This window comes from Ammodytes marinus (genome assembly GCF_949987685.1).
Source record: "Ammodytes marinus genome assembly, chromosome: 21".
NCBI classification, from domain to species: Eukaryota; Metazoa; Chordata; class Actinopteri; order Uranoscopiformes; family Ammodytidae; genus Ammodytes; species Ammodytes marinus.
The window spans coordinates 1,368,941-1,396,164 of NC_137225.1; the positions used below are offsets into that span (position 1 = coordinate 1,368,941).

Genomic DNA, 27,224 nt, shown 5'->3' on the forward strand with positions numbered 1-27,224 from the left:
GTTGTGTCAGAAACATGGCGGCCTTCAGTAAATATGTGACAGCGAAAAACTCCTCCATAGCAGGTGGAGTATTGCTGTTGTTATACTTGCTGAAACGCAGACGACGGAACCCCAAACAGAACGGGTAAGTGGCCGGCATTATACAATATTGAGGTGCTGGAAGCGAGACTTTCAGGTGAGTTTTTGACGCCGGTCAGGATGCTAGTTAGCAGCTGCTAGCTCCCCATTGTGACCTGACAGGTGATAGCGAGTTGCTCCTTGGACACTAGTGAATTCACTTTCAGGGTTTGTGATTGTGAGCAAGCAGATTCCTATCCTGCGCAGTTTGTCCGCCCTGTTTACTGACCCTTACAGCTTTAAATGTCCGCTAAAAGTTCTAACAAAGGACTTAGTGTTCCAACAAAAATCTTTACTCCATCAGATTACTTCATGCGCAGGGATGAATGGCACATTTGTAACTTTGACTAACTTGGTAATAACCGTAAAAACATTATTGTCATGTCTGTTCAAAACAGTTATTCGCTCCTTAGGAGAGAATAGAAACCATACATTCCATTTAAAAAATGTCTAGTTAAAGTGTAGCTTTCTAATCTGCAAAGAAAAAGATGAATTGAAACATAGTAGCCTACTCAATTGATTCACAATTGTTAGAAGCCACAAGTCACATGCACCATTCAAATATTGAATAGGAATGATACACTATAAAAACAAGTAAATATAAATTAATATCTGTAAACAGTTCTTCTTCTTTAAAAAAAAACACACTATTTGCCGGTCGCCAAAGTTCTTATCTGTATGTTCTGCGTTTGCCTTTTACTTAATATTGGGTAGTTTTCACGAGTGGCTACAAAGAATATACATTTTATATTTTATAAGTGATATGCAGTCTTATGTCTTTATTTCAACAACAGATTGCTTTCTGACTTTCTCATTGTTCTTTCTTTGCAGTACAAAAGGAGGCTCCGATCTAGTGCTGAACAATGAGGTATTTGCCAAATCTAGCCTAACAAGTTTCCATTAAGCTTGTGAAATAGTGAGCTGTAGTTGTGTCACACAGGCCCCCTAACCCTTTGTTTGTCTCTTCACACAGAAAGATGCTAAAAAAGACCGTGCATCTGTGGACAAGGTTTTCTTCCAGCGTATCGTCAAGATTTGGGGCATCATGATACCTGGATTTTTCAGCATGGAGGTAGGACATACAGCCACTAGACTTAAGACACCTATTTAAAGTGAGCCATGTTTGCATATTAACTAGTCCCTCAGAGCCCAACATATAATTACTGTAGTTATGCACATAAAATGGAAGAAAATAGAATTGAAGCGTAAAAAGATACACATAGGGTGACTTCTAGGCGCATATAATGCAAACGATGCCAGCCCCTTATGCAGCCTGTGTTAGATCATATCTGTGCTGTCGACTCTCTCGTGTGGGAGACAGTTAAAAGTACGGAGGAAACTCCTTCTTTGTAGACAGTGTAGTTGGTAATTTTATTTTTAAAATGTGATATCAATTAGGGGTGTAACGGTACACAAAAGTCACGGTTCTGGTATATACCTCGGTTTTTTAAGTCACGGGTTCGGTACGGTACGGTACTTTGAATATTGTTTCCTGAATCTTGTTTATGTATAATTTTTGTAATTGGTGAAATCAGTTTATTTTCATGTCACACAGTTTGCCCTGACCCTGATGACACTGCTCTTAGGATGATACATGAGCCACATACAAATACAGCAAGTGATTTGAGATAAAGTTTTTGCTGTATGACTGAATAACGTTCTAATTCCATCTATACTGCATCCTGAATGGTCAGTATAGCTTCACAGTGGGAGTTGGACACAATCCCTGCGTTCCAATCCCCATACTTCCCTACTATTTAGTATGCCAGAAAAAGATTCAAATCCCAATTCATGAAGGTCAATTGCAGTATGCTGAAAATACCTAGATGCCCCACTAACACCAATAGCATTTTGGAGTATTTGTCTTTATTCTTGACATTTCTCGACATAATGAAAAAAATCTTCCTTATCTGTTTTTTTCTCTCCTGTGGCCCTAAAACTCTTCTGTACTATGAGTATGTAGTGTAGTAAAAGAAAGAGTATGTGATTTGGAACGCAGGGAATGATTCAATAGCCCAGTGCCCTCTGACCCAGATACATCCAGCTCCATAAGCCAAGGTCACAGCCACCCCTTTAGTCTTATCCGCTCCCTGTGTAGATGCCAACAGAGTGAAGGCCAGGACAATAAAGCACTTTTATGATCCAAACTCTTCTCTGTATCACTAGACTGGATACCTTGTCTTTATCGCCGCCATGTTGGTGGCCCGGACCTACTGTGATGTTTGGATGATCCAGAATGGAACCATGATTGAAAGGTCAGAGTCTATGTTCACATCTTCTTCTTCCTATTATTATTATTATTATTATTATTATTATTATTATTATTATTATTATTATTATTATTATTATTATTATTATTATTATTATTATTATTATTATTATTATTATTATTATTATTATTAATAAAACATTTAGTATAGAGATTTTGCAACTCCTTCTTTTAAAAGTACATTGTGGGTTTTCTTGTTGTCCTTTAGCAGCAACCCTATCAGCTCTTAATGTACACACTTAAATAAACTGACATCTGACAGACAGAAGAACTGTATGTACAGGGCGGTATGTGAGTATAATAGGAGGACAGTGATATACAGTCATATGAAAAAGTTTGGGAACCCCTCTCAGCCGGCATTATAATTGACTCTGCTTTCACAAAAAAAAGATAAAAGTGGTATGTCTTTAATTTACCAGGAACAGCTAACTACTGGGATGTTTTCCAAACAAAGATTTTTTGAAAAGCAGTATTTGGTTGTGTGAAATAAAATAAAATGTGAAAAACTGGCTGTGCAAAAATATGGGTACCCTTGTGGTTTTGTTGATTTTAATGCCTGTAACAGCATGTAAAACTGATGACTTTAAACACAAAGTTGGTTGGATTATGTTGTTAAGCCTTGAACCTCATAGAAATGTCTGTTTAATCATGAGAAAATGTATTTTAGGTGCCTAAATGCAAGTTGCACTTCTCTTTGACTCTCTGCTGAAGTGAGACAGAATGGGACCATCAAAACTGCTCCCAAAATATCTTAAAAACAAAGATTATTCATTATCATGGTTTAGGGTAAGGCTACAAGAAGCTTTCCCAAAGGTTTCAATTGTCAATTTCTACTGTAAGGAACGTTGTCAGGGAATGGAAGGACACAGGCACAGTTGCAGTTAAACCCAGGTCTAGCAGACCAAGAAAAGTACAAGAGCGGCATATGCGGCGGATTGTGAGAATGGTTGCACACAACCCAAAGATCACCTCCAAAGACCTGCAAGAACATCTGGCTGCAGATTGTGTATCTGTACATGGTTCAACAAATCAGTGCAATGTTGCCGGCTGAGAGGGGTTCCCAAACTTTTTCATATGACTGTATTTCTATTATTTTTAGCTTGGTATTTCAACACTCTGATTTGTTGAAGTGTCAGATCATCCCAAAGAAAACAAAGACACTAAAAAAGGTACATTCAGTACATAGTTATACAAATGCTTTCTGCTGTGTCCAAAGTTTTTTTTTCTACCACAGAAGGTTTTGCCTTCACGCTAATACACTGGAGTTGAAAATAACTTTTTTCGGTGACCCTAAAAAAAGTGGTATTTTGTAATAACTTAGTTGACCTAATCTGTTGCAGCAGACCCGGGTTAGAATCCGAGCCGGGTCGTTTTCTGCATGTCATCCCCCTCTGCCCCATTCCATCTCTGTCTCTCTATCTGTTAAGTAAAGCATGGAAAAGTGCCAAAATGTAATATTAAAAAAAGCATCTTCCTATGGATATATTTCTAAAAGGATAAAAGTCAGTTTTTGTTATTTTGAAGCTGTGGCTGTAGAAGTAGGCAATATTGATGAGGTGATTAGGTAGATCCATAGTAAACTGTAGCAGTGCTGCTTCTTGGGGAGCACACTGGACATTTCACCTGCTTTGCTAAACACAGTTGGTACTAAATTGGACCAGTTCATTGTCACCATGATGAATATATCTTTGTAGTTAGCATTAGAAATATCTTAAAATTAGCTTTTTGCTAATGCAGGTTTAAAGTCAGGAAGGCAAAGCCTTTTAAATGTGTAGTTGGGGAGTATTAAGTGTCATCTATTGGCCATCAACTCCTCCTTTTGGGAGAATTTACAGAAGCTACGGTGGCCTTCAAGGACAAGAAGCTAGTTACTAAAGATGGCATTATCCACCACTGCCTCACGTCTTTCTACAATATCAAGTGATGAGGTGAAGATGTATTTGGTCATTTATTATACAGTGCTGTGAAAAAGTATTTGCCCCCTTCCCGATTTCTTATATTCTTTCATATTTGTCACATTTAAATGTTTTAGATCATGAAACTAATTTTAATTTTAATCAAAAATAACCTGAGTAAATACCAAATGCAGTTTTTAAATGATGATTTCATTTAATAAGTGTAAAAATCTATTCAACCGTACCTAGCCCTATGTGAAAAAGTAATTGCCCCCCTTTAATAAATCAACCTTCCCGGGAGTGAACCTTCCCGGGAGTGACCGGCCTACCAAAATACCTCCAAGAGCTCATTGATGACTCATCCAGGAGCTAAGAAAAGAACCCAGACTAACATCTAAAGAACACCAGGCCTCACTTGCCTCAGTTAACATCAGTGTTCATGATTCCACCATAAGAAAGACACTTGGCAAAAATGGGATCCATGAGAGAGTTCCAAGGAGAAAGCTTCTGCTGACCAAAAAGAACACAAAGGCTTGTCTCACATTTGTCAAACAACACCTTGATGATCCCCAAGACCTTTGGGAAAATATTCGATGGACTGACGAGTCAAAAGTGGAACTTTTTGGAAGGCCTGGTTCCTGTCACATCTGGGGTAAAGCTAACGCAGCATTTCACCATAAGAACATCATACCAACGATCAAACATGGTGGTGGTGGTGTGATGGTCTGGGGCTGCTCTGCTGCTTCAGGACCTGGATAGCTTACCATAATTGATGGAACTATGAATTCTGCTCTCTACCAGAACATCATGAAGGAGAATGTCCGGCCATCAGTTTGTCACCTCAAGCTCAAGAGAACTTGGGTGATGCAGCAGGAAAATTATCCCAAACATACCAGCAAGTCCACCTCTGAATGTCTCAGAAAAAACAAAATAAAACGTTTGGAGTGGCTTAGTCAAAGTCCGGACTTAAAACCGATTGAGATGCTGTGGCGTGACCTCAAACAGGCAGTTCATGCTTGAAAACCCTCCAACATGGCCAAATTAAAACAATTATGCAAAGAAGATAGGGCCAGAATTTCACCAGAGCGATGTAAAGACTCATTGCCATTGATCACAAACATTTGGTTGCAGTTGTTGTGGCCAAGGGTGGCAAAACCAGTTATTAGGTTAAGGGGGCAAATACTTTTTCACGTGGGTGTAATAGGTTCTGGTTAACTATTTACATTCAATAAAAAGAATGAAAATTCAAAAGCTGTATTCTGATTTCAATTGAGTTGTCTTTGTCTTAAATTATCAATGATGTGATGATCTGAAACAAATAAGTGTGACAAACAAGGAAAAACAGAAGAATTTAGGAAGGGGGCAAATACTTTTTCACAGCACTGTATATTACTTAATCAAATATTAAGGATATATTATAATCCATTCTAAGGTAACTAAAGAAACAACTTTTGGTTTCAAGCAACTATACACTAATATAAAACATACTTTATGAATATTAGATTCCATTTTCCAGTCTGTTCGGGAATATGACAATATATTCTACACAGTGTACTTTTAGAAATGACCTGCAGTTGAAACATACATGTTATTTTCTCTTTTTCTAATGTCAAATTGCAATGAAAATGTGTGGGCTGTGAACTGATGCCTTTTGTTTTGATTCTCCACAGTGGCATTATAAGCAGGGACATCACTCTATTCAAGAAGCACTTTTATTCCTACATATCAGTCATACCAGGGGTAACTCTCCTGCACATTCTTGTAGAAGTGGAAAGCCAAGCTTTAAAAACCTTTAACATCTTGCTTTGTAGTTGTACCATGTTTGAATCATTGCTTTTTCATCACTTACTGTGTAAGGGTCTACATTTCATTCGATCCATAACACTTTACCTGTGGGTTGACTCCACTGCACACAGTCAGCAACACCAATATGGTTAAGCTCAACTTTTGAACCTAAAGTTAAGCAGCCAGTGTAGATGATAACTGGAAAGTTATATCTGAATACATTTCATTAGCTCATACCCAGTACACTGTTGCTCTCATCGTTGCTCTATTTTTTAAAAAGGCATGCAAAGTGTAAAGCAGATCATGAGAAAATTCTTACAACATTCTAAAATTATATATAGCCTATATATTTTTTCACTGTGACCAGTTCATATCAGTAAAATAATTCATATTTGAATCCAATTTCAGGCAGAAAGGGCATTGGTTCTACAGAAAAAAAGCACATTACATCCATGATGACGCCACTGTATTTGTCTTACTGACTCTTGGCTAATGTTTGCTCATCTCTGTGCATGTTGTGGTTTGCAGTGCAATTATCGGTCGCTCCACTAAAGATTTCAAGAGGTTCTTGTTCAGCTTTATCAAATTCATGCCACTTGTAAGTGTTTTATTTATTTTAAATTTTTTTGTAACTTTTAATTTGTCACACTCTTGGTGATCATTACCGATATATAATACATACACACCATTCTGTCTCACATAGTTCAATGTCTTTTCTCTTTCGTTCTGTCCTTTACTCATTTCCTGGTGACAGTGGATCCTTTTCATTGAATCATTTCATGCACAGAAAAAAATAACCCTTAAGCATGATCATTCTTTGGAGATAACTATGTAAATGTGCCCCAGTATGCCTATGTGGTTAAATGATGGGAATAGCAATATTCAATTTAAATATGTGTATTATTTTTTTTATTGTCAACAAATCCAATGTAAAGACAACATTGTGTTAAGGTGCCAACACACTGCACAGCGCGGCGGTTGGCCGCGCGAATCGCAGGTTCCGCGCCGCGTGATCATTTTGGCTCATTTGTGTCTCATTTGTGTCCGCCGCCGCCCGATGACTCATTGAATGTGCACGCCCAGTTTCTTCCCGCTATTTACATCTCTCTCATCATCGTCGTCATCCTCACTGATTTGTTTTTGCTGGGAGCGTCTCTGAAGTATTCTGCCTTCATCATCTCTGCCATCGGCCCTTGTATTGGTCTCACTGCACCTCTCACACATTTCTCCCCGCCACCTGCCACCCAAGCTTCGTAAACACACACACCCACACATGCGCCCACACACACACACGCACGTATCCATGGCCGTGCATACACACTCACGCCATATCAACATGTAGAGAAAACCCAAACAGATTTTCAGATGTTTAGGGAAATGTTTGGAAGTGTCAGTTGTCGTATTTAGTTTGCATTGTCTCTGCATATTCACTCATCTGCAGTACATCTTCCCTGGCTTTCTCTCCTTCTCTCTTCTATAATGTGATTCTATTCCTTGCTCCTTTTACTAAAAGGTGTCTCATTAAACTGCAGTCATACATTTTATCGATGTGTTGGAACTTTCTCCCTCTCTCTCTCTCTCTCTCTCTCTCTGTCTTTTCCTTCTTTTTTCCCTTCATCCCTCCTTTCCCGACTGCACCGCCAGCCAGGTTTCACGTGTCTTGTAGCTCAGCAGACTCACCCGAGTGGAGCGCAACGGTGATTGGCTATCGCGGCGCGGCCGGCGGCGGCGAAAAGTTCAATATTTTCAACTTCTGCGGCGGCCGCGCCTCGCCGCGCCGCGGCGCTCGAAATACATTGACTTTCTATTGAAACTCGCCGCGCGGCGATGTGCAGTGTGTTCGTACCTTTAGACAGTGTCTCAATACTGTGACATTTAAAGCTCTTAAGTTCCACTGAATACCTTCATCTTGGAGAGGCAGTGTTTTATCAAAACAAAGCTTTTTGGTAAGCATCAGGCCAATCAACAGTGGGTGCTGCAGCAGCATAGTGTATGTGGAATGAAGTCAAAATAAATGACAGTGTGTGTTCCTGGTAATGATACACACCCAATGCAACATTGTGGCTCACTAGTGAATTTTTAATAGTTATAGTTTCAACAATGGAGCCCTTTCTTACAGAGTAAGAGCTATCAGGTTTTGGATACACACACATCTTGTTAGTCCGATCAATTCATTGTATTTAGTTGACAATAAGAAAAAGGGTTATCTCCAACTTGATTATTTAAATTGAGAATTTCCATTGCGCTCATAAAATCTTACTAAACATTCTCCTTTGCATGTGTTCTTCATCCTCTATCCTAAGCTTTAAATAAAATAAAAAAAACTAACACATAACAGTTGGCATGAACACTATAAGGTTTGTAAAAACGGTGACTTGTATTGAAACAAAGAGCTGCCAATAAGAGATGGTTACATGTATGTTTCTTGTGGCCGGGTCATTCCAGATAGCCTTGGTCAACAACTTCCTGAAGTTGGGTCTAAACGAGCTGAAGCTGAGGTGTCGTGAGCGGCTCACCAAGGCTCTGTACGACCAGTACCTGCAGTAAGTACCTACTCATCTCAACTACACTTATTAACTCATTATCATTCATCTTTTATCATTCATCAAACAAAACAACCACACACTCTTTTTTACTATGTTCTGTTACTATTACCACTAGTAATTAAAAAATAAACCATAGTATCCACGCTGGGCTCGAATCAGAATGGTTCAGGTTAACAAGTTAATTCCCAGTTGGACATTCTCAAAATGAGGCTGTCAAAATAAAATCAGTTTTTTAAAGAAAGAAACATTTAAACCATATAAAGATACAGTTGAGCTGAAGCCACAATAGGTCTTTCCACAATGCTGGTGTAGCACAGTCCTTGAGTAAACACTGAAGGGCAAGGCACATAAGTCTGTCTGATATATCAGCCTTCAGTATTGTAAAAGGTGCATTGATGACTTCCTTAAGGTTGTATAGTAGGGGAGAACGGGGTAATATGTCACACGGGTTGGTTGTCACAATTGTTATATCTCGGAACCAGAAGGCGCTGTCTGTGAAATTTTGGTATGTAAATATCCAGAATTGGGATCAGAGGTCACCTACATAGTCTTCCTTGGAGTTAGACTGCTGAATTTGAGGTGAGACGACTGTTTGTGTTTTTCATGTCAAATTGAAAATATTTAGCTCCTCAGTATTTTTCTTCTAGGCTTTTACACAATGGGTTTATAACAAAACACTTGTTACCCATACAAAGTGTGAAGGGTAAACTATAGTAGTAGTGAAGCTGGCTCTTCTGTCTGTACATGCTTTGTTTGATGATGTTCTGACTGTGACTCTATTTTTATGTTCTCTGTTGTTTTTAAATGATTGTCTGTAACTAACTGTGCTGCTGCCTGTCTTGGCCAGGACTCTTTTGTAAAAGAGATTTTTAATCTCAATAAGACTTTCCTGGTTAAATAAAGGTTAAATAAAAAAATTAAAAATAGTTTAGATTGTGGTTAGCAAGCTAATTAGTTGTCAGATGGTTGTTGGCCTTGATGCTAGCAAGAAATTCAAGTTGGGGTTGGTCGTCACATTTTTGGGGGGGTTGGTTGTCACATGTTATCTCAAGGCTGCAGCTAGAAAAGGAACCCAATAACCAAATAAATTGTCAAGCTGTATCCTCACCGACACCCCAGAGAAGGAGAGAATAGAGCAGGAAAAGGCAGCTAGCATGCAAAAGAAAAAAGGGCAACAAAATCAAAACAACCCAGTGCATCCCAAACTAGACCAGCTGCCAAGGCTACAGTAAGTTATGTAGGCCTATTTGTCAACTTGACAATGCAATTAAACTTTCCAATTTAGTTTTACTTTCTTTCATTCTTTTTAAGATTATTCCCATTAAGATAACATTGTGACAAACAACACCATAGTGTGTGACAACCGACCCCTTGATGGGGTTGGTTGTCACAATGTGTAAGGGTGTCTTTGATTAATTTCTTCTTTATTACAATAAGATATAAAAAGTGAGGGGTACACATTTCAACAAACACCTTAAGCTTCAATTTAATGTAGGAATGACTATTGAAAGATGTTTAGGTAATCAGCAATTCTCACTAGAGTAAAAAGTGTGCCTACTTATCCCGCTCTCCCCTACAGTGGAAGGAAGTTAGTGCACCTTTTATCGGAGTTTAGTTTAGACCTTATTAACTTTGGACCAGTGAACTGTGGTGACCACCACCGTCATGTATCTACAGAGGTCACGTTGTAGAGTAAACCCCAAACTGCAGTGTCGGCTACACACCAAAGTGCAGTACATAAACTACTCCATTAACCCTAGTTTGATAAAAAAAAATTCAACACAGGGACCAAAACTTTTACTGTTTGATAGCCAAATACAATTTAGCAGCAAAATGCTACACGATGACATGTGGGTGGAGAAAAGTAGTAATTCTATGAAACCTTTACAAACTTTTGTTTTGTTGAGCTAATGAGAAGCTGTGATATAAGCCGGAGATTGTTTGGTTGAATTAAAAGCATGTATTCTTCTGTATTGGTCCTCCTCACACTGTGCTGTGGCTCTGCAGAGGGTTCACCTACTACAAAATGGGAAACCTGGACAACCGGATAGCCAACGCAGACCAGCTGCTCACTCAGGATGTGGAGAAGTTCTGCAACAGTGTGGTGGACCTTTACTCCAACCTCAGCAAGGTACCATCAAACACAACCTTTTAGAGTGTGCTGCTGTGTCTTCATTTTGAATGGAATGAGATTCAGTGCCTTATGTCTCAGCAAAATACCACCATAAACATTGATATTATATCTGCCATTTTATTGAAAATAATTATTCAAAAGAATATATAGAATTAGGCTATATGTGTGAATAATAATTTTTTCTTCAAATGCCTTCACGTTTTGTGACCCATTGATTTTAAATCTGCCCCAGAAAATAGTACAACACATTACACACCTTTGTTTATTCTATTTTATATTAATATTTTCATGGAGAATCCATGTTTTTCTTCAATAGCTTCATAAGTATACAGTGTCGTGCGAAAGTTTGTGAACCCCTTGAGCCTTTTGGAATTTTATTTATTTTAACCATTATTAATAAAACATTTTCAATACCAGTATTTTTTATATGAAATAACAGATGTTTGTTTATCAATTCAACATTTTTCTTTTCCAGAAATAAATTGTTAAAATAGATAAAACAAATTATTTGACAAATGTTGTATGTGCAAAAGTTTGTGAACCCTAAGCTGCATTGCTTAAATCGAGCAAGGTAAACACAATCAGGTGGGCCAAACTGATTGATGAAATAGACCAATGTAATGAGAGATCTTGAGGGAAGAAATTGGGCGCCACTAGATAAAACAAAGTTTCAGTTTAGGCTCACCAAACTGAACCCATACAGGTCGGACATGCTCAAAGGGGAAACAATCTCAGAGGATCTCAGGAATAGAGTTTTGATGTTGCACATTTGTCTGGGGACAGCTATACATTCGTATAAAAAAGTTTGAGCTCCATCGGCCCACCGTGAGGCAAATCATCTACAAATGGAGAGCTTTAAGAGTGACTTAACATCTGCCTAGAAGTGGACTTCCTTCAAAAATATCTTCAAGCACCACAAGAAAAGGGATTTTTCAGGTAAAAGCCAACCCACACATTACATCTGGAGATTTGCAGACCATTTGCCATCACCATTCTTCACTTGGGAGAAGGTTCTGTTGGTGGTAGGCAGAGTTGCGTTTTTGCCCAAACATGGCGGTTTTGGTTATGACCAAACAGATAAATGTTGGACTAATCTGTCCACAGAATAAGACCTCAGGTATCTCTAGGTGCTCTCTGGCAAAGCTGTGACAAGCAGTTTTGTTCTTTTTTGAGAGCAGAGGCTTCTTCAGCAACCCTCCCTTGAAAGCCATGTTGACTGAGTTTTCTTCTTATTGTGGAACCATGCACATCTGTCCCAGATGTTGCAAGAGAGGTCTGCAAATCACTAGATGTAATGTGTGGGTTGGCTTTTAACTAAAAAAATACTTTTCTTGTGGCGCTTGAAGATATTTTTGAAGGAAGTCTACTTCTAGGCAGATGTTCAGTCACTCTTAAAGCTCTCCATTTGTAGATGATTTGCCTCACGGTGGACCGATGGAGCTCAAACTTTTTTTGAATTAATTTATAGCTGTCCCCAGACAAATGTGCAGCATCACAACTCTATTCCTGAGATCTTCTGAGATTGTTTTCCCTTTTAGCATGTCTGACCTGTATGGGTTCAGTTTGGTGGGCCTAAACTGACCTGGTTTTATCCGTGTTTTATCTAGTGGCGCCCAATTTCTTCCCTAAAGATCTCTCATTACATTGGTCTATTTCATCAATCAGTTTGGCCCACCTGATTGTGTTTACCTTGCTCGATTTAAGCAATGCAGCTTAGGGTTCACAAACTTTTGCACATACAACATTTGTCAAATAATTTGTTTTATCTATTTTAACAATTGATTTCTGGAAAAGAAAAATGTTGAATTGATAAACAAACATCTGTTATTTCATATAAAAAATACTGGTATTGAAAAAAATGAATTAATAATGGTTAACATAAATAAAATTCCAAAAGGCCCAAGGGGTTCACAAACTTTCGCACGACACTGTATATTGTCAATATACATTATATGAATACCGTTCTATTTTACGGATAGGGCAATGTATGAAATCGTGTTTATAAACTTGTATCTGAAAGTGCTTATAAAGGGCTTGAATTGACCTAAAAGCTGTATGAACCTTGTCATTTTAGTATTCAAATCTTCCTTGTGAAAATAGCAGTGCAGACCTCATTAGAGCAGGGCAACGCAAACAACCCAGCAGCAGCTTTTTCCCAGGATTAGTGCAACATGATTTTCTTCCAAGCAACATACCAAACTCCTTCGAAAGAGTTCTAGAGTTTTTATTTTCTGTCTGTTTCTCCACTCTGTCTGTCCTGTAGCCTCTGTTGGATATCGGCCTATACATCTACAAGCTGACCAGTGCCATCGGTGCTCAGGTAAGCAAGGGATTTTCTATCATGTTATGTCTAGGGAATTGCACAGCATAGTAAGAGATGTTCTCAGACTCAGATTCATTCAAATAAGTGTTATACATCAAATTGGCCATCTTACCTTTGTGTAAACTTATATTCTTATTGTGATTTTTTAGTTATATTGTTTTGTTTTGTTTTAATTTTTAAAACATTTATGAATGATAGTCTTTGTCCGTTGTGAGAAGAATGCTGGCCCTAAAAAAAAAAAGAAGCTTTTTCACATTTTACTTCTTATGTTTGATGACATGTGATATAACATTAGGGCCGTTCCTAATACCATAGTACAGGCTTTGGATACAAAACAAAAATAAATTATAAAAAAGAGTGAGCTAGGCGCATAGTTTGGGACATGGCACTGTGACAGTTGGATTCAATCTTCACAGTAAACCAAGTCTTGTTGTAAGTGAGGAAAGTGAGTTGATTCTGTTATATCCACCTTGCTCAGGGCCCAGGCATCATGATGTCCTACCTGCTGATCTCAGGTCTGATCCTGACCAGAATGAGGAGGCCCATAGGCAAGATGACAGTGACAGAGCAGCGCTACGAGGGAGAGTACCGTTATGTCAACTCTCGTCTCATCACCAACAGGTAAACGCACCTCTCTGGACCGCTCCAACACTATTACTGTGTATATACTGCGCTTTAGTTCAACACTACCTTGGCCTTGTTTTTGTCTCTTTCAGTGAGGAGATTGCCTTCTACGACGGGAACATGAGGGAAAAGCAGACCATTCACGCCGTATTCAAGAAATTGGTGGGTATTTATTAAGCAGTGTTTCCCGCAAGGGTAAAATGGGTGTTGTTAGCCACAAAGAGAATGCTTTCATCATTTAAAAAAAACAAAACAAAAAAAAACATGTTTGACCTCTGACCACAGTGGCCTTGGTGTGGTTGGGTTGACTCAGTAACGTGTATTGTTGTCATGATGGCCAGGAGTTTAATCACTGTGGGTTACTTTACTGAAAGGCGGAGTTACACCTGCAACAGCTCCATTTCATGCTTTTATCCACTTTGTAAAACAGTTGAAAACATTATACACTGGCCACCAGAGGATAGACACAACTGTGTGTTGAACATAGATAGTATATAAAATGGATGTAGTATCCGGGCTGACCTCAGTTATTCACACGGCATCCAATCGTCCTGGCACATATCTTGTCAGATTTTTACTCCGCCTCCTCTTAAGGAAAAAGGGCAATGATATGACGTTGGGCGGACGGAGATACGCCCATCTAGCTGACGTATACCTCCGAGGCGAAGTGAGGGCCAGCGGACGGAGCGGACGGCTAGCTGTCACTCAGGAGGCAGCGCCCCTAATAATTCATCCATTTTAACCTCCAATAGTTTAAAAACTAGCGTAGTCCAAAAAAATCCACCCCCCTCACTGTTGTCATGGAGATATGACCTAAACTTACAGACTAGAATGTTTTTTTGGACCAGGCCGTAAATAAGTTTAATAATGCTGTGAAAACGGCCTATTGAACATGGGAGTCAAAGAGAAATTGCTCTGTTTTGGTACCACCTCTTAGTGGCCACTCTGTGAACTAAATTGTGTGTCACTTCTGCATTGGATGCTGGAAGAACTCGCCATGGGTGGGGCTTGGTGTTATATAGTTCTCTTTTTCATTTGAAAGGAACCAATATTTAAATAAGCCCTTTTTAATGGTATCATTCTTCAAATGGGGAAATAAAGTCTTGTACTAGTCCTCATTACTTGGTGTGTCTTCCCAACTTCAGAATTTGAACTCATTTAACTTGTCTCTTTAAGGTGGACCACTTGCACAACTTCATCTTCTTTCGCTTCTCCATGGGATTTGTGGACAGCATAATTGCCAAGTGTAAGTAAATACAGTTCTTAACTTAATTGACAATATTTTAAGTCCCTGATATATAAATGAAAGAGAATCCTGTAGAACCATATTGTTAAAATGAGGGCCGCTCAATTGTCATGTGTTATTTTATGCACTGCTCCTTTCCTGTCCCTCTGCAGACCTGGCCACTGTGGTGGGCTACCTGGTGGTTAGTCGGCCATTCCTAAATGTGTCAGACCCCCGACACCTGCACAGCACACACTCTGAACTGCTGGAGGTCAGACACAACACACACACACATGCACACAACCACACACACAAACACACAACTACACACACACACACGCACACCAAAGTAAGTAGATTTGAGTTTTATGGTTCTACATTTGATTTTCACACTGAAAGCATGGCCTTCCATGGTAATCCATCACTTTTAAAACCAGTCAGCAGCACATACAACTATTATTCCATTGACATAACTCAATGTATAAACACCAATGGCTCCAGACATACACAACACTTTGCATAATGTTTAGTGTGTGTGTATCTGAGATGTAACTGATATGAGTGGACGTGTGTGTGTGTGTGTGTGTGTGTGTGTGTGTGTGTGTGTGTGTGTGTGTGTGTGTGTGTGTGTGTGTGCGTGTGCGTGTGCGTGTGCGTGTGCGTGTGCGTGTGCGTGTGCGTGTGCGTGTGCGTGTGCGTGCGTGCGTGTGGCCTTCAGGACTACTACCAGAGTGGGAGGATGCTGCTGAGAATGTCCCAGGCCCTGGGCAGGATTGTATTGGCTGGCCGAGATATGAGTCGCCTCTCAGGGTGAGTCTTATTACACAATTGTATAAGAAAGGGTTGAAGTCTATTAAATTCATGAAAAGTGATGTCAAAAATCACAGGTTTTATTAGCCCAAAAAAACTTAGCATTACTGTTAGCTTCCTGCTCTGTTGAACGACAATAACATTAATCTGAAAACCGTCGAGACGTCTTGGTCTTGACAAGCTGCAGCATTTATAACTATTAACATATTCACAAGTATAATTAGTAATATTTACTATTACTAGTATGCTACTTTATTATTAAACCCACTGTAACCTATACTGTACATGTACTGCCACACTGACAATGCTATGTCAATGGATGGATCCATCTCCCTCATCTTTGTTACATTTAATAGCAGGTGTTTGTGGCCACACAATCGCACAACACGTTGTAGGTAGTCTTGCTGTTTACATGTGAAAATAAGGTTAGCAACTTCAAAGCAAACTTGAATGATGCATTTACATTTGGCATCACTAGATTAATTTTGAGTCGGCTGGCAGATATACAGGCATCTTGGGATAGTGAAACGTGAAGATAACCACAGCTGTGACCACACCCATCCTGTGTACATTCGAATCCAGTCAAGCATGCTGCAGGCTTGGCAGAGAACAATGGAATGCTATATACTGTGTCTCCTCAACGAGGCAGAGCAGAAATCAGTTCTGATGAATTCAAATGTTAAAATCAGATCTTTGTATTGGTGTGTTTGTTCGCTTGTTCCCAGATTCACAGCTCGCATCACCGAACTGATGCATGTCCTGAAGGAGCTGAATGCTGGCAGATACGAACGCACCATGGTCTCCCACCCGGACAAGGGTACACACACACAGACACACAAACACACACACACACACATGTCTGCCTTTTATGAAACACTTTTCAGACAGACAGCTGGACTGATCTCTGCTTTGTTCCCTTTCCTCTTTAGAATCAGACACAACAGAGAAACTCACCCTGGTGCCTGGGAGTGGTCAAATCATCAACAGAGATAACCTCATCAAGTAGGTCTCTTTTTCTGCACTTTAATATACAGCAATGCAGCATCATTCAGTACATTCAGATGGCTGAGAGCACTACTCTAGATGTTGTATTCATGCTCTAAGGTTGTGGGATTCATCTTTACAAATAGATGTTATTTTGGAGAGTTTGCAAAAGAAGTAGTGTTAAGTGTATGTATAACTTTACAATAGAAATAGAAGGCTAGTCAAGAGTGAGCACTAAGGGAGCTGTATCATGGAACATCATCTGAACATAATATATATATATATATTAAACATACAAACAACAACAACGAAGACATGACAGACCTACAAACCCCCACCCCTCCCACCCACAGGACTGGAAAACAAATCATACGTTATAATAATAATTTAACACTTTCTGCGGCATCAGCTAAAATGTTCAAGTTCTTTGGTTTTGCATGTGATCTTCCAACTGATTGTTCCATATTTAGAATATCCAAAAAAGCAAGCAGCCATTGTTGCCTGTGCAGAGAATGTGGGGCCTTCCAACCTAACGCAACCATTTATTTTGCTGCCGTTAGACTGGCCAGCCACACTCGCCTTTGTTGAAAGGAAAACCTTAAAATAGAGTCATCATTCAAAAGAAGACCCAATGGAGAAAAGGGTACAATGCATTCCATGATAACTGAAAGACAAGAAGGCAAAATTTGAAAACTTCAGGACATTCCCAAATCATATGAATAAAAGTGCCCGGAAAACCCTGTGCGCAAAGTGTGCAGTTCGGCGATTGACTGGCTTTCATCAAGAATAATTTCCGGGGCGTACAATAAGATCTTCAAACTAAATTAAAGTGTATCATCTGATGGTTAGGGTTTCTAGAATAAATTAAAATATTGGACCAGACTCTAGGCCAATTTATAAAATAATGAATTAAAGATAAGTCTTTCCTCCATATGTTGTCAATTGACAAAGGTTTGAATGTTGCCTTTATCAACATGGAATATAATTTTGAGACCAGACCTCGGGTACCAATGCATGAATAAATACAATGTATTGGATGCAAGGCAAGGCAAGGCAACTTTATTTATATAGCACATTTCAGACACACAGCCATTCAAGGTGCTTCACAGGGTCAAAATACATCAAGTATAGAACACACACACAAAAAAGGAACACATTTAAAAACATGGATAGAAATACAACATTTAAATAAAAGAAATAAAACATTTGAACAAAAAATAAAAATTACAGGTTAAAAGGGAAACGGGAACGTTTTGAGACCCGATTTAAAAGAGCTGCCAGAGTCTCAGCAGACCTCAGACTCTGGCAGTCCGTTCCAGACTTTGGGCGCATAAAAGCTAAAGGCAGCCTCTCCCTGTCTAGTCCTAGCTCTGGGGACTTTTAGAAGACCTGTCCCAGACGACCTAAGGGCTCTGGTTGGTTCATAACGGATCAACAGATCAGTAATGTATTTTGGCCCTAGACCATTTAGGGCTTTGTAAACTAGGGATGCACCGATCCACTATTTTTAGTTCCGATCCGATTCCGATATCTGGGTTTTGGATATCGGCCGATACTGTCCGATACGATATCATAATTGTTATAAAAAATGTTGTTGGTGGTGATGTTATGTATAGGGCTAGGAAGGCTTAAGCAATTCTAATTTAAAAGATTAAGAAATATACTCAAATGCATATAGGTTTATCTTAAAGGCAGACTATGCAATATTTTAATGAAAATATCAATTATAGAGTCACACAAAATAAATCCTTCTCAATGATCACTTCTGCCCCACTAGAATATGTGGTGGTCTGTTTGTCTGCACAGTCTTCCTCTCTCTGGCTGTATTTTACATAGTAGAATTTGTCACAGTGCAGAAGCCTCTCCACTTCCTTGACTTGGGTTAGCTTTGGTTAGCTCACTGGCTAACAAAGTGATATGTACTGTATATCAAATTAGAAAGTGGTGTCCTCTCTCCCTCCACCGAACGTCGGCGCATGCTCGCACGACTCGTTCGCTCTTTCATAGTAAAAAATAAAAAAAAAATAATAATAATTATTATTATTATTTATTTTTTTTATATCGGAGCTGTCAGTCTGATATCCGATACGCAGATTTCGGCCATATCGGACCCGATACCGATACTGGATCGGATCGGCCCCATCCCTATTGTAAACTAATGCAGATGCAGTGGTAGTTCTTGCCCCCAGGGGATTCTAAAGGCATTTAGAGCAGAACGCAACTGCAAATAGAAGAAAAAGGACGACATTGGTAAATTGAACGCCAGGAGACATAAATATCACTGTTCAACCAAGAGTGCAGGGGGCGAAGGGTAAAAGCCCAAAAATAAAATTTGAAATTAGGGAGATTTTGGCCGCATGCACATTTTCCCCTTTGCAATGTGGAAAATGTAATTCGAGGACGTTTGGCTTTCCAAATAAATTTAGTAAACAGTGAATTCAGCCTATCCCAGTATCCCACTGGAGGTGGCAAAGGAATCTGAACATAATATGAACTAACAAATTAGTTTAGACTTATTCATTCCACTGCAGATGTTCCCAAAAGGTTAATGACCAAGCTTTTCTAGACTGGAAAAAAACAATAAAAAATTTCAGGGATACAATGGTTGCAACAGTATTCTCCCCTGTCATACAACACTGTGTGGATTTGATTGAATGAAACTTTTAATTATTTAATTATTCTTATTCATTGTAAATAAAACAATCTGTCTGAACTTGACTGTTTTCTAATCTACTTTAAAATAAGCCTTATTGAAGGAAAGGAGTAAAACATCAATTTACACGGATGATTCAGAACTCTTGAATGGTACATATTTCTTGTCCTTCACTTCTTTTCTCGTCAGCTTTTAAAAGAAATGTCTTTATTTTTGCAGATTTGACCATACCCCTCTAGCGACACCTAACGGAGACATCTTGATCAAAGACCTCTCATTTGAGGTAAAGCTCTCGTCTTTTATTACCATGCTGCATCTCTGACAGACTCACTGGGATTGACCCAATGAACCATTGACGTAAATTGATTAATTTCTTTGGAAACATGCAGATGAATTTCGGCTCAGTTTTTTTTAATCATGATTTTGCACATTAGATTTCAATTTGAATTGTCCTGTTCTTCAGTCTTATTCCGACATGACCTTTTTCTCTTGTGTCATCTGAAGGTGAAGTCAGGTACCAATGTTCTAGTGTGTGGACCAAATGGCTGTGGAAAGAGCTCTCTGTTCAGAGCGCTAGGAGGGGTGAGAGACCTTCCACCTAACAGTGGCTATATTCAACAGTTCATCAGCTTGTAATGTCTGTTTTACATGTATGCATTTCTTTGCTATATCAAGCCATTATGTCTTTTTTTTTTTAAGCTGTGGCCTCTGTTTGGAGGAACGTTGACCAAACCAGAGAGAGGGAAATTATTCTATGTTCCTCAGGTAAAAATCATCTGTTTCGTGTGCTACCACTAACAACACATGGTCCCTTAGTGCCAGCTATGTTCTAGTATTGAGCAGCACCTCTGTACGCTTGTGTTTAAGTAAGAGATATACACCATCCTACGGAAAAATCTCGTTCAACATCAATGACAGGACTGAAAAATATGTGGCGAAATGGGAAAAGTATGTGCAATATATTGCTACCAGATGAGAGAGTGCTGCTTATTGTAAATCTGTACAACTGATCCATGTGTGTTTTTCTATTATATATACATCTTTTTTTACATTTTTTATATTTATTTTATCTTTTTGTTTAAATATTTCTACCTGATTTCTATTTACCCCTTTTGGCATAATCTTTATTTTCTTTTTCAAAAATGTAACATCACTAAGGGATAAATTGTAAGACGTCAATTGTGTTGACTACAATTCTGATTACATTGTTACAGTGATGTATAAAAACTCAATAAAATACTAATTACAAAAAAAAGTAAGAGATATACACACACACACACACAAACATGTATGTAAATATGGGCTTATGTATTAATTTATTTTCAAATCAAAACTGTGATACGAAACAACCAACACCACTGAGACACCTCACAAAGTTCAAAGAGAAAAGACCCACGTGTTAGTTTTTTTAAGCGTTATGTCGTTGACGTTGACCAATAGGAAGACAGAGTGTTAATACAAAACGTTAACAAACATGGTGAAGAGAAGGCAGAGTAAAGATGCCAGTGCTGTTATGACATCACGCAGGATGGAGGGCGGTTAATGATGATGAGCATTTTGACATGACACTGTGTGTGTGTACTGTATGTAGTATGTATATTTGATGGAAAGCTGTTGTGTTTGTGCAGAGACCCTACATGACGTTGGGTTCGCTGCGGGACCAGGTGATTTACCCTGACACCTATGAAGATCAGAGGAGGAAAGGCATCTCTGATCAGGTGAGGCCCTACCCACCCACTCACTCACTCCCACACATCTCACTCTCTATCCTCCATTGTTGCGGTGAGTTTCTAACCACATAAGACATGGTGTGTGTGTGTGTGTGTGTGTGTGCAGGTGCTGAAGGAGTATCTGGACAATGTGCAGCTGGGTCACATCCTGGACAGGGAAGGCAGCTGGGACTCAGTGCAGGACTGGATGGACGTCCTGAGTGGAGGAGAGAAGCAGAGAATGGCTGTAAGTACTAACCCCTTACACTCACTCACTAAACAAAACACCCACACACTCATTGATTTACATTAAACACACACATCCATCCACCTCCTCAAACTGAGTATTCTGCTGACTCACTGACCGCTTAAGTCTTAAGATTGTGTTAGGAAATCTACACAAACATTTAGACAGAAAGCTTGAAAATCGTAACATGGAAATCCAGACCCATGTTTATTCAGAGGAGCTGTTTCTGTGTCTTGTATGCAGCTTCAGAACACGCTAAAGAACACTAGACAATAAGAATGGCTGTGTATGGGACAGTCAATGGTGATTAGATTAAAATATGTCTAAAAAATGCTCCGAGTCCGATTAATATTAATCGCTATATATGCATTAACGCTGACATTCCTACTTTATACATAGCATTTTTCTGTTTGGTAATGATGCTTGTGATATCAATTCATGACTGGCTGTGTTTGTCTCTGTATGCAGATGGCCAGACTGTTCTATCACAAGCCCCAGTTTGCCATCCTGGATGAGTGCACCAGTGCAGTGAGTGTGGATGTGGAGGATTACATCTACAGCCACTGCAGGACGGTAGGACCCAGCCACACAACATACTCACGCATACCGCAACATCTCACAACACACTCACAAATACAGTACATCCCTCACAACACAAGGTTTACATCTGCTATGTCTGGGGGGGGGGACCCACCTTAGCTAACAACATGCCCGTTTACAGAGCCTAGGCCTTGTATTTTAACACCAGATCATTTTTTATTTGTTTCAGCGCACACACAGTACAGAGTTCTGTGTGTACAAAGTTCACACCCCTGGTGTTGCAAAAGGATTATAGCATATCTAATCAGTCATTGTGCTGTGGACACCTGCCCTGCATGTTTTAGATGTGTCTCTGCATCAACACACATGGTTCAAATGAACAATCAGATTAGTTCTAGTAAAGTAAAGTCATGTTGTTTGGTCAGCCCAGATTCTTAAGGCCCGGACACACCGGCCCGATAATCGCCGTCGTAGAGTCGGGAGGGGGCGGGGACACAAATCTGTTTGGTGTGTGCCGTGTAATCGGTCGTCGTAGATGTCGTCGGGCTTCTTTGGCGGGCAGTCTTTCAGTTGGAGCAATTTGATTTGTGGAGGGCTAGCGAATCAGTGAAGCCCGGAAGTGAGGCGGGTAGCACAAACAGCTAACAACAGTTAGCCATCGTTTTAATGTGTTTGTTTGTTTCGTTCAGCGAGTACTCACATGCATCAACCCTTGTTGACTGCTCGACACCATGCTCGACACTCTCTGCTAAAAATGGTGCTCTTTATGGTCCATAAATATAAATACGTATTTCTATCTATGTATATGGTCTAGAGAGCCGTCCCATCATTTCCGGCTTCCGTATTTTTTCGGGCCACAATACAGATTAGCGCCGCCTGCTGTTATGTAGACATTACGTCCCGCGCAAGCGCAGAGCGTACGGAAAGTCAGCAGTCGGTTTGGTGTGTTCTTTGCACTTTTTCGGCCGCAACGGGAAGACTGGAGCTCCCGGAATCGGCAGTCTCCATTTTTGGGTAGTCGGACTGGTGTGTCCTGGCATTTAGAGGAGCTGTAGCTCAACAAGGTTGACACTGGATTTTAGAGACAGAGGTTGGGGAGTTCAAATCCCCTACAAGACACAACACTTAAACAGAAGGCCTCTGCCTTTGACATCACCTACTGTTTGTCTCTATTTGGCATTTCTGCTGACAGATCCCTTGTGTATTAGTCATTTGTATCTTCTCCCTCTTTTCTTCATCCTCCACTTCTTTCTTTTCCTCCTCTAAATGCTGGCAGCAGCTGTAATGTCTTGTGTTTCCTCTGACCCACAGGTGGGCATCAGCCTGTTCACAGTGTCCCATAGGAAGTCTCTGTGGAAGCACCATGAGGTAAGACTTGACCCCTTCATCTTAGCCCATCTGTCACTGGAGTGTGGTCTCATCATTAGTTTGGTGCCTTGAGCAGATTGAGCTTTTCTATGCAGAACTTCACATGGAGCTGACTGCTTTTACAAAACTAGTATTTGAGAAACAAAAGGATGAATTTGCCCATATGTACGGTATGTCACTTTTGTAAGTGAGACAGCCATACAGCTTGGTATCCGTGGACATGGGATCACATTCACTATGTTTGAGCTAGCCTGTTCGTCCTCACTGTGTCTTTTCGTCTTTTCATGCAGTATTACCTCCACATGGACGGGAGAGGGAACTACGAGTTCAAGCCCATCACTGAGGAAACGGTGGAGTTTGGCTCCTAACTGACTACTGACTACATTAGCCACAATGCACTGCTCCAATTAAACCAGTCCATTAATTCTTTGCACATAAGACAGAAGTTAAAGCTAAAACTAGAAAATGAAATTTTTAAAAATCCGTGACTCTCAACCTTGTTTCCTTCTTGTTTTCAATTAAGAGCGTTACCTGTAATTATAACAACAACAAAAATCAACTAAACAAAAATCAATTGAATTTGTGTATTACACTAGAAACAAGATGTTTGAAGGAAGGGGGAGTTATAGCAGACTGTTAGGATCATATCTCCAGATGCATTCATAACAGAGGTTAGCCTGCGGAGATAAGATGAACAGCATAGTGCTGTGTGGGGCATGGTGTCTCACTAAACTGTGTCTGAACTATGAATGAAGAACACAATGTGTTCTAGGTGTGTGCACTCACACCAAACATGCTCCTTGTTGCCTCATTGAAGTTAAGCTTTCCATAGCTGACTGAAGCTGCCAATCATTCACCCTAAAATAACAAGAAGAAAACAATAGAAATTAAACAGTAGGTTTTGTCTTTTCTTTTTGTTGTTATTTCTAAGGAAACATAATAATCATGTCACCTAAAGGTATGAAGCTATTATCTGAATAGAATACAGATAATAGAGGTTAAACTGTGTCATGTTTGTCATCACTGACTCTTCTTCTGGGCCAAATGAGATCCTCTCAAGATAATGTATTAATTTAAACGTGATAGGGTCTGTATAGAGCCTGTGAAACAATAGTGAAGAGCTGCTCTCTGTCTCTGCAGCTAAATGGACTTCCAGAACAAACACTAGCACAAGTTGTTCAGTGGCCATTCCAGCTGTTTGATATGAAGGTTTGAACATGGCATACAGGACTATTGAGTTTTGTAGTAGAAGTGTGCATGTTAGCCCCCAAGCCTTGTCCGTCCTACCTACATATCACTGCCAGGGAAGCAGGAACATTCTCTGTAGCATTCTGAAGAATGTTAAAAACAAACATGAACTCCCCGGGATCGAGCTCCACACACCCATGACATAACAAATTCTTCTAAAGCCTGACTTGATGCCGTGGTGCAGACACTATGTTACATCTGTGCATTGTGTAGTGACAGCCACTGTTGCTAGGCAGACCTCCAGTCATTGAGAAAGTTGAATATTGCCTGAATGGCTACAATGTTAGTGTGATTGCCCCATTAAGGAGCTGCTTTGTTTTATGACAGTGGGTGTAGCTGTCAGGGTGCTATGGCTGTGAGGTCCTGTCAAACCAGCACGTCATTCACTTGGACTTATTTTCTTAGTGACGTCACTACATTTCCATGTGATCTCTGCAAGAAGAGGATTGGCTATGAAATGGAAAGTTCAACTTCAATAAACGTTGTAAACTAGCCCCTTACAAACCGTTATTAAAGTGCCGACTGATGGATGCCAGAGCAAACACGAAGTAGGAATCAGAAAAGAAACGGTTCACACTACAATCTGATTTGAATTGTGCCCAAGCTGCGTTTTTCCTCTTCTGAAATTTGAATAACGGCCAATAATTATTTTTAGACATGTTTCTTTTTTTTAATTTCTAAATTTGTTTTAAAAGTTAATATATTTCTTTGTTAGCGGGATAGAAGAAAAAATCCTGAGTTTTGGATAATTCCATTTTTATTCAGTTAACTGATTTTACATGAGCTGTATGTAGCCGGAGAGTGTATGTCCAATGTGAACTGATGGCTTCGGTCAGATGAGCTCTGGCACATGGTACATTACTGATCAGGTCTCTGTTTAGAGAGACAGAGAAAGATTCTCAGCTTTATGTTGGTTTTACATGTGTAATAACGTGTTATGATCTCAAACTGAAATAAAGAAAATTAAACCACGAAAGATCTTTTTTTTTTGTCTGGTTTGTGTTTGTCAAAGTGAGATCAGAAGTGAGTCAATGATACACTGGAGTGTTGCAAGCCGGATGAGGCTTCACAGATGGATGACAGAGTATGCCAAAGGTCAGTGTGACTGCACAAAGTTACTATACACTCACCGGCCACTTTATTAGGTACAACAGTTAAATTTCTTGGTAACACATAAAGCTAATCAGCCAATCACATGGCAATAATTCGATGCATTTAGGCCTGTAGACCTGGACAGGATAACTTGTTCTAGTTCAAACCAAGCAACAGAATGGGGAAGAGAGGGGTTTTAAGTGACTTTGAACGTGGCATGGTTGATGGTTCCAGACAGGCTGGTATTTCAGAAACTGCTGATTTACTGGGATCTCAAGGGTTTACAGAGAATGGCCTGAAAAAGGAAAAATATCCAGTGCAGTAGTTATGTTGACGAAAATGCCTTGCTGAAGTCAGAGGAGAATGGGCAGACTGGTTCGAGATGATAGAAAGGGAACAGTCACTCAAATAACCACTCGTTACAACCAGGGTAATCAGAGAATACCATCTCTGAACGCACAAACCGACCAACCTTGAAGCAGATTGGCTACAGCAACAGATCCCCACCGGGTGCCACTCCTGTCAGCTAAGAACAGGAAACTGAGGCTACAATTCACACGGGATCAGGATAGAAGATTGGAAAAAAAATGCCAGTCTGATGAGTCTCGATTTCAGTTGTAAAGTTCAGATGGTTGGGTCAGAATTTGGCGTAAACAACAAGAAAGCATGGATCCATCCTGCATTGCACCATCAACCATGCCACGTTCAAAGTCACTTAAACCCCCTTTCTTCCCCATTCTGATGCTCGGTTTGACTTCAGCACGTTGTCTTGACCACGTCCCATGCCTAAATGCATTGAGTTGCGGCCATGTGATTGGAAGATTAGCTTTTTGTTTTTATAAGCAATTAAACAGGTGTACCCAATAAAGTGCCCGGTGAGTGTACAGTATATATAGCTTATGTGTTGTTAATGAAGGCATGGTCAGAGCTTTGGTGTTTGCCTCAGCTTTATGAAAAATAATAATACTGTGTCCAGTCTTTGTATATTAAAACGTATAAACTACATGTCATTGATCACAAGCATGGAATCGTTTTTCTGATTTGAAAAAAAGATATACAATTAAAACAATTATTTCAAGTCTAAAAGACCACCTCCAGTAACTCTAGTCCATGTGTTCATTACTGTGTCCACTCTCTGGAACTGATGCACAGAATGAATACTACTGATATCATTGATTTCAGCTTTACCTGTTGATCTACGAGACAGTGCAGTTCATTATATTTATACAGTGTGAGTTTACAATAAGAGTTATCTCATGACACAGAACATATTAAAGGACACTTAGAAAACGTTTACCTTGATCTGATCTAAATGCTTTCCAAAAATCTGACTGTGCAAGAACTATACAAAGTAAGCTTAGGCCATACTTGTACTTTTACACATACACGCAGTTCCCCCATGAGAAAGCACCTGGTGACAGATGAGTACAGATACTACCATTTAACAGGACAAACTGGTGTGTCTACTGGTTGGGTTGAGAGAGACACACAGCAAGAACACTAAAGGTAACACAAATCTGACTAATTATAATGCTAGTAACGGGCGTTAAGCAGGCAAGCCTGGACAGATTTGCCTACCTGTAAGACCAGAAAGCAAACAGTAATGTGACATGGATAAGTTCAGATGGAGAGGAAGAATAACTGGAAATAGCTCT

General features: G+C 39.7%; 1 protein-coding gene across 1 annotated transcript; it reads left to right on the plus strand.

The window, feature by feature from the left end:
• On the plus strand, positions 1-25,445 carry abcd3a (ATP-binding cassette, sub-family D (ALD), member 3a). The gene is made up of 23 exons (XM_080049813.1): positions 1-124; positions 949-985; positions 1,091-1,189; positions 2,284-2,372; positions 6,595-6,664; positions 8,512-8,609; positions 10,620-10,743; positions 13,010-13,066; positions 13,548-13,690; positions 13,786-13,855; positions 14,870-14,939; positions 15,092-15,189; positions 15,637-15,728; positions 16,454-16,545; positions 16,658-16,730; positions 19,585-19,648; positions 19,870-19,947; positions 20,065-20,130; positions 20,994-21,083; positions 21,202-21,321; positions 21,790-21,894; positions 23,173-23,229; positions 23,520-25,445. Exons 1-23 carry the CDS (start codon positions 15-17, stop codon positions 23,595-23,597), a joined length of 1,980 nt encoding a protein of 659 aa, XP_079905939.1. The 5' UTR covers positions 1-14; the 3' UTR covers positions 23,598-25,445.
• Positions 25,446-27,224: the final 1,779 nt, after the last annotated feature.

Coding starts and splice junctions, on each gene's coding strand:
- abcd3a (XM_080049813.1), top strand. CDS start 15: ATGGCGGCCTTCAGTAAATATGTGACAGCGAAAAACTCCTCCATAGCA. Junction 125..948: donor CGGAACCCCAAACAGAACGG/GTAAGTGGCCGG, acceptor CTTTCTTTGCAG/TACAAAAGGAGGCTCCGATC. Junction 15,729..16,453: donor GATATGAGTCGCCTCTCAGG/GTGAGTCTTATT, acceptor GCTTGTTCCCAG/ATTCACAGCTCGCATCACCG.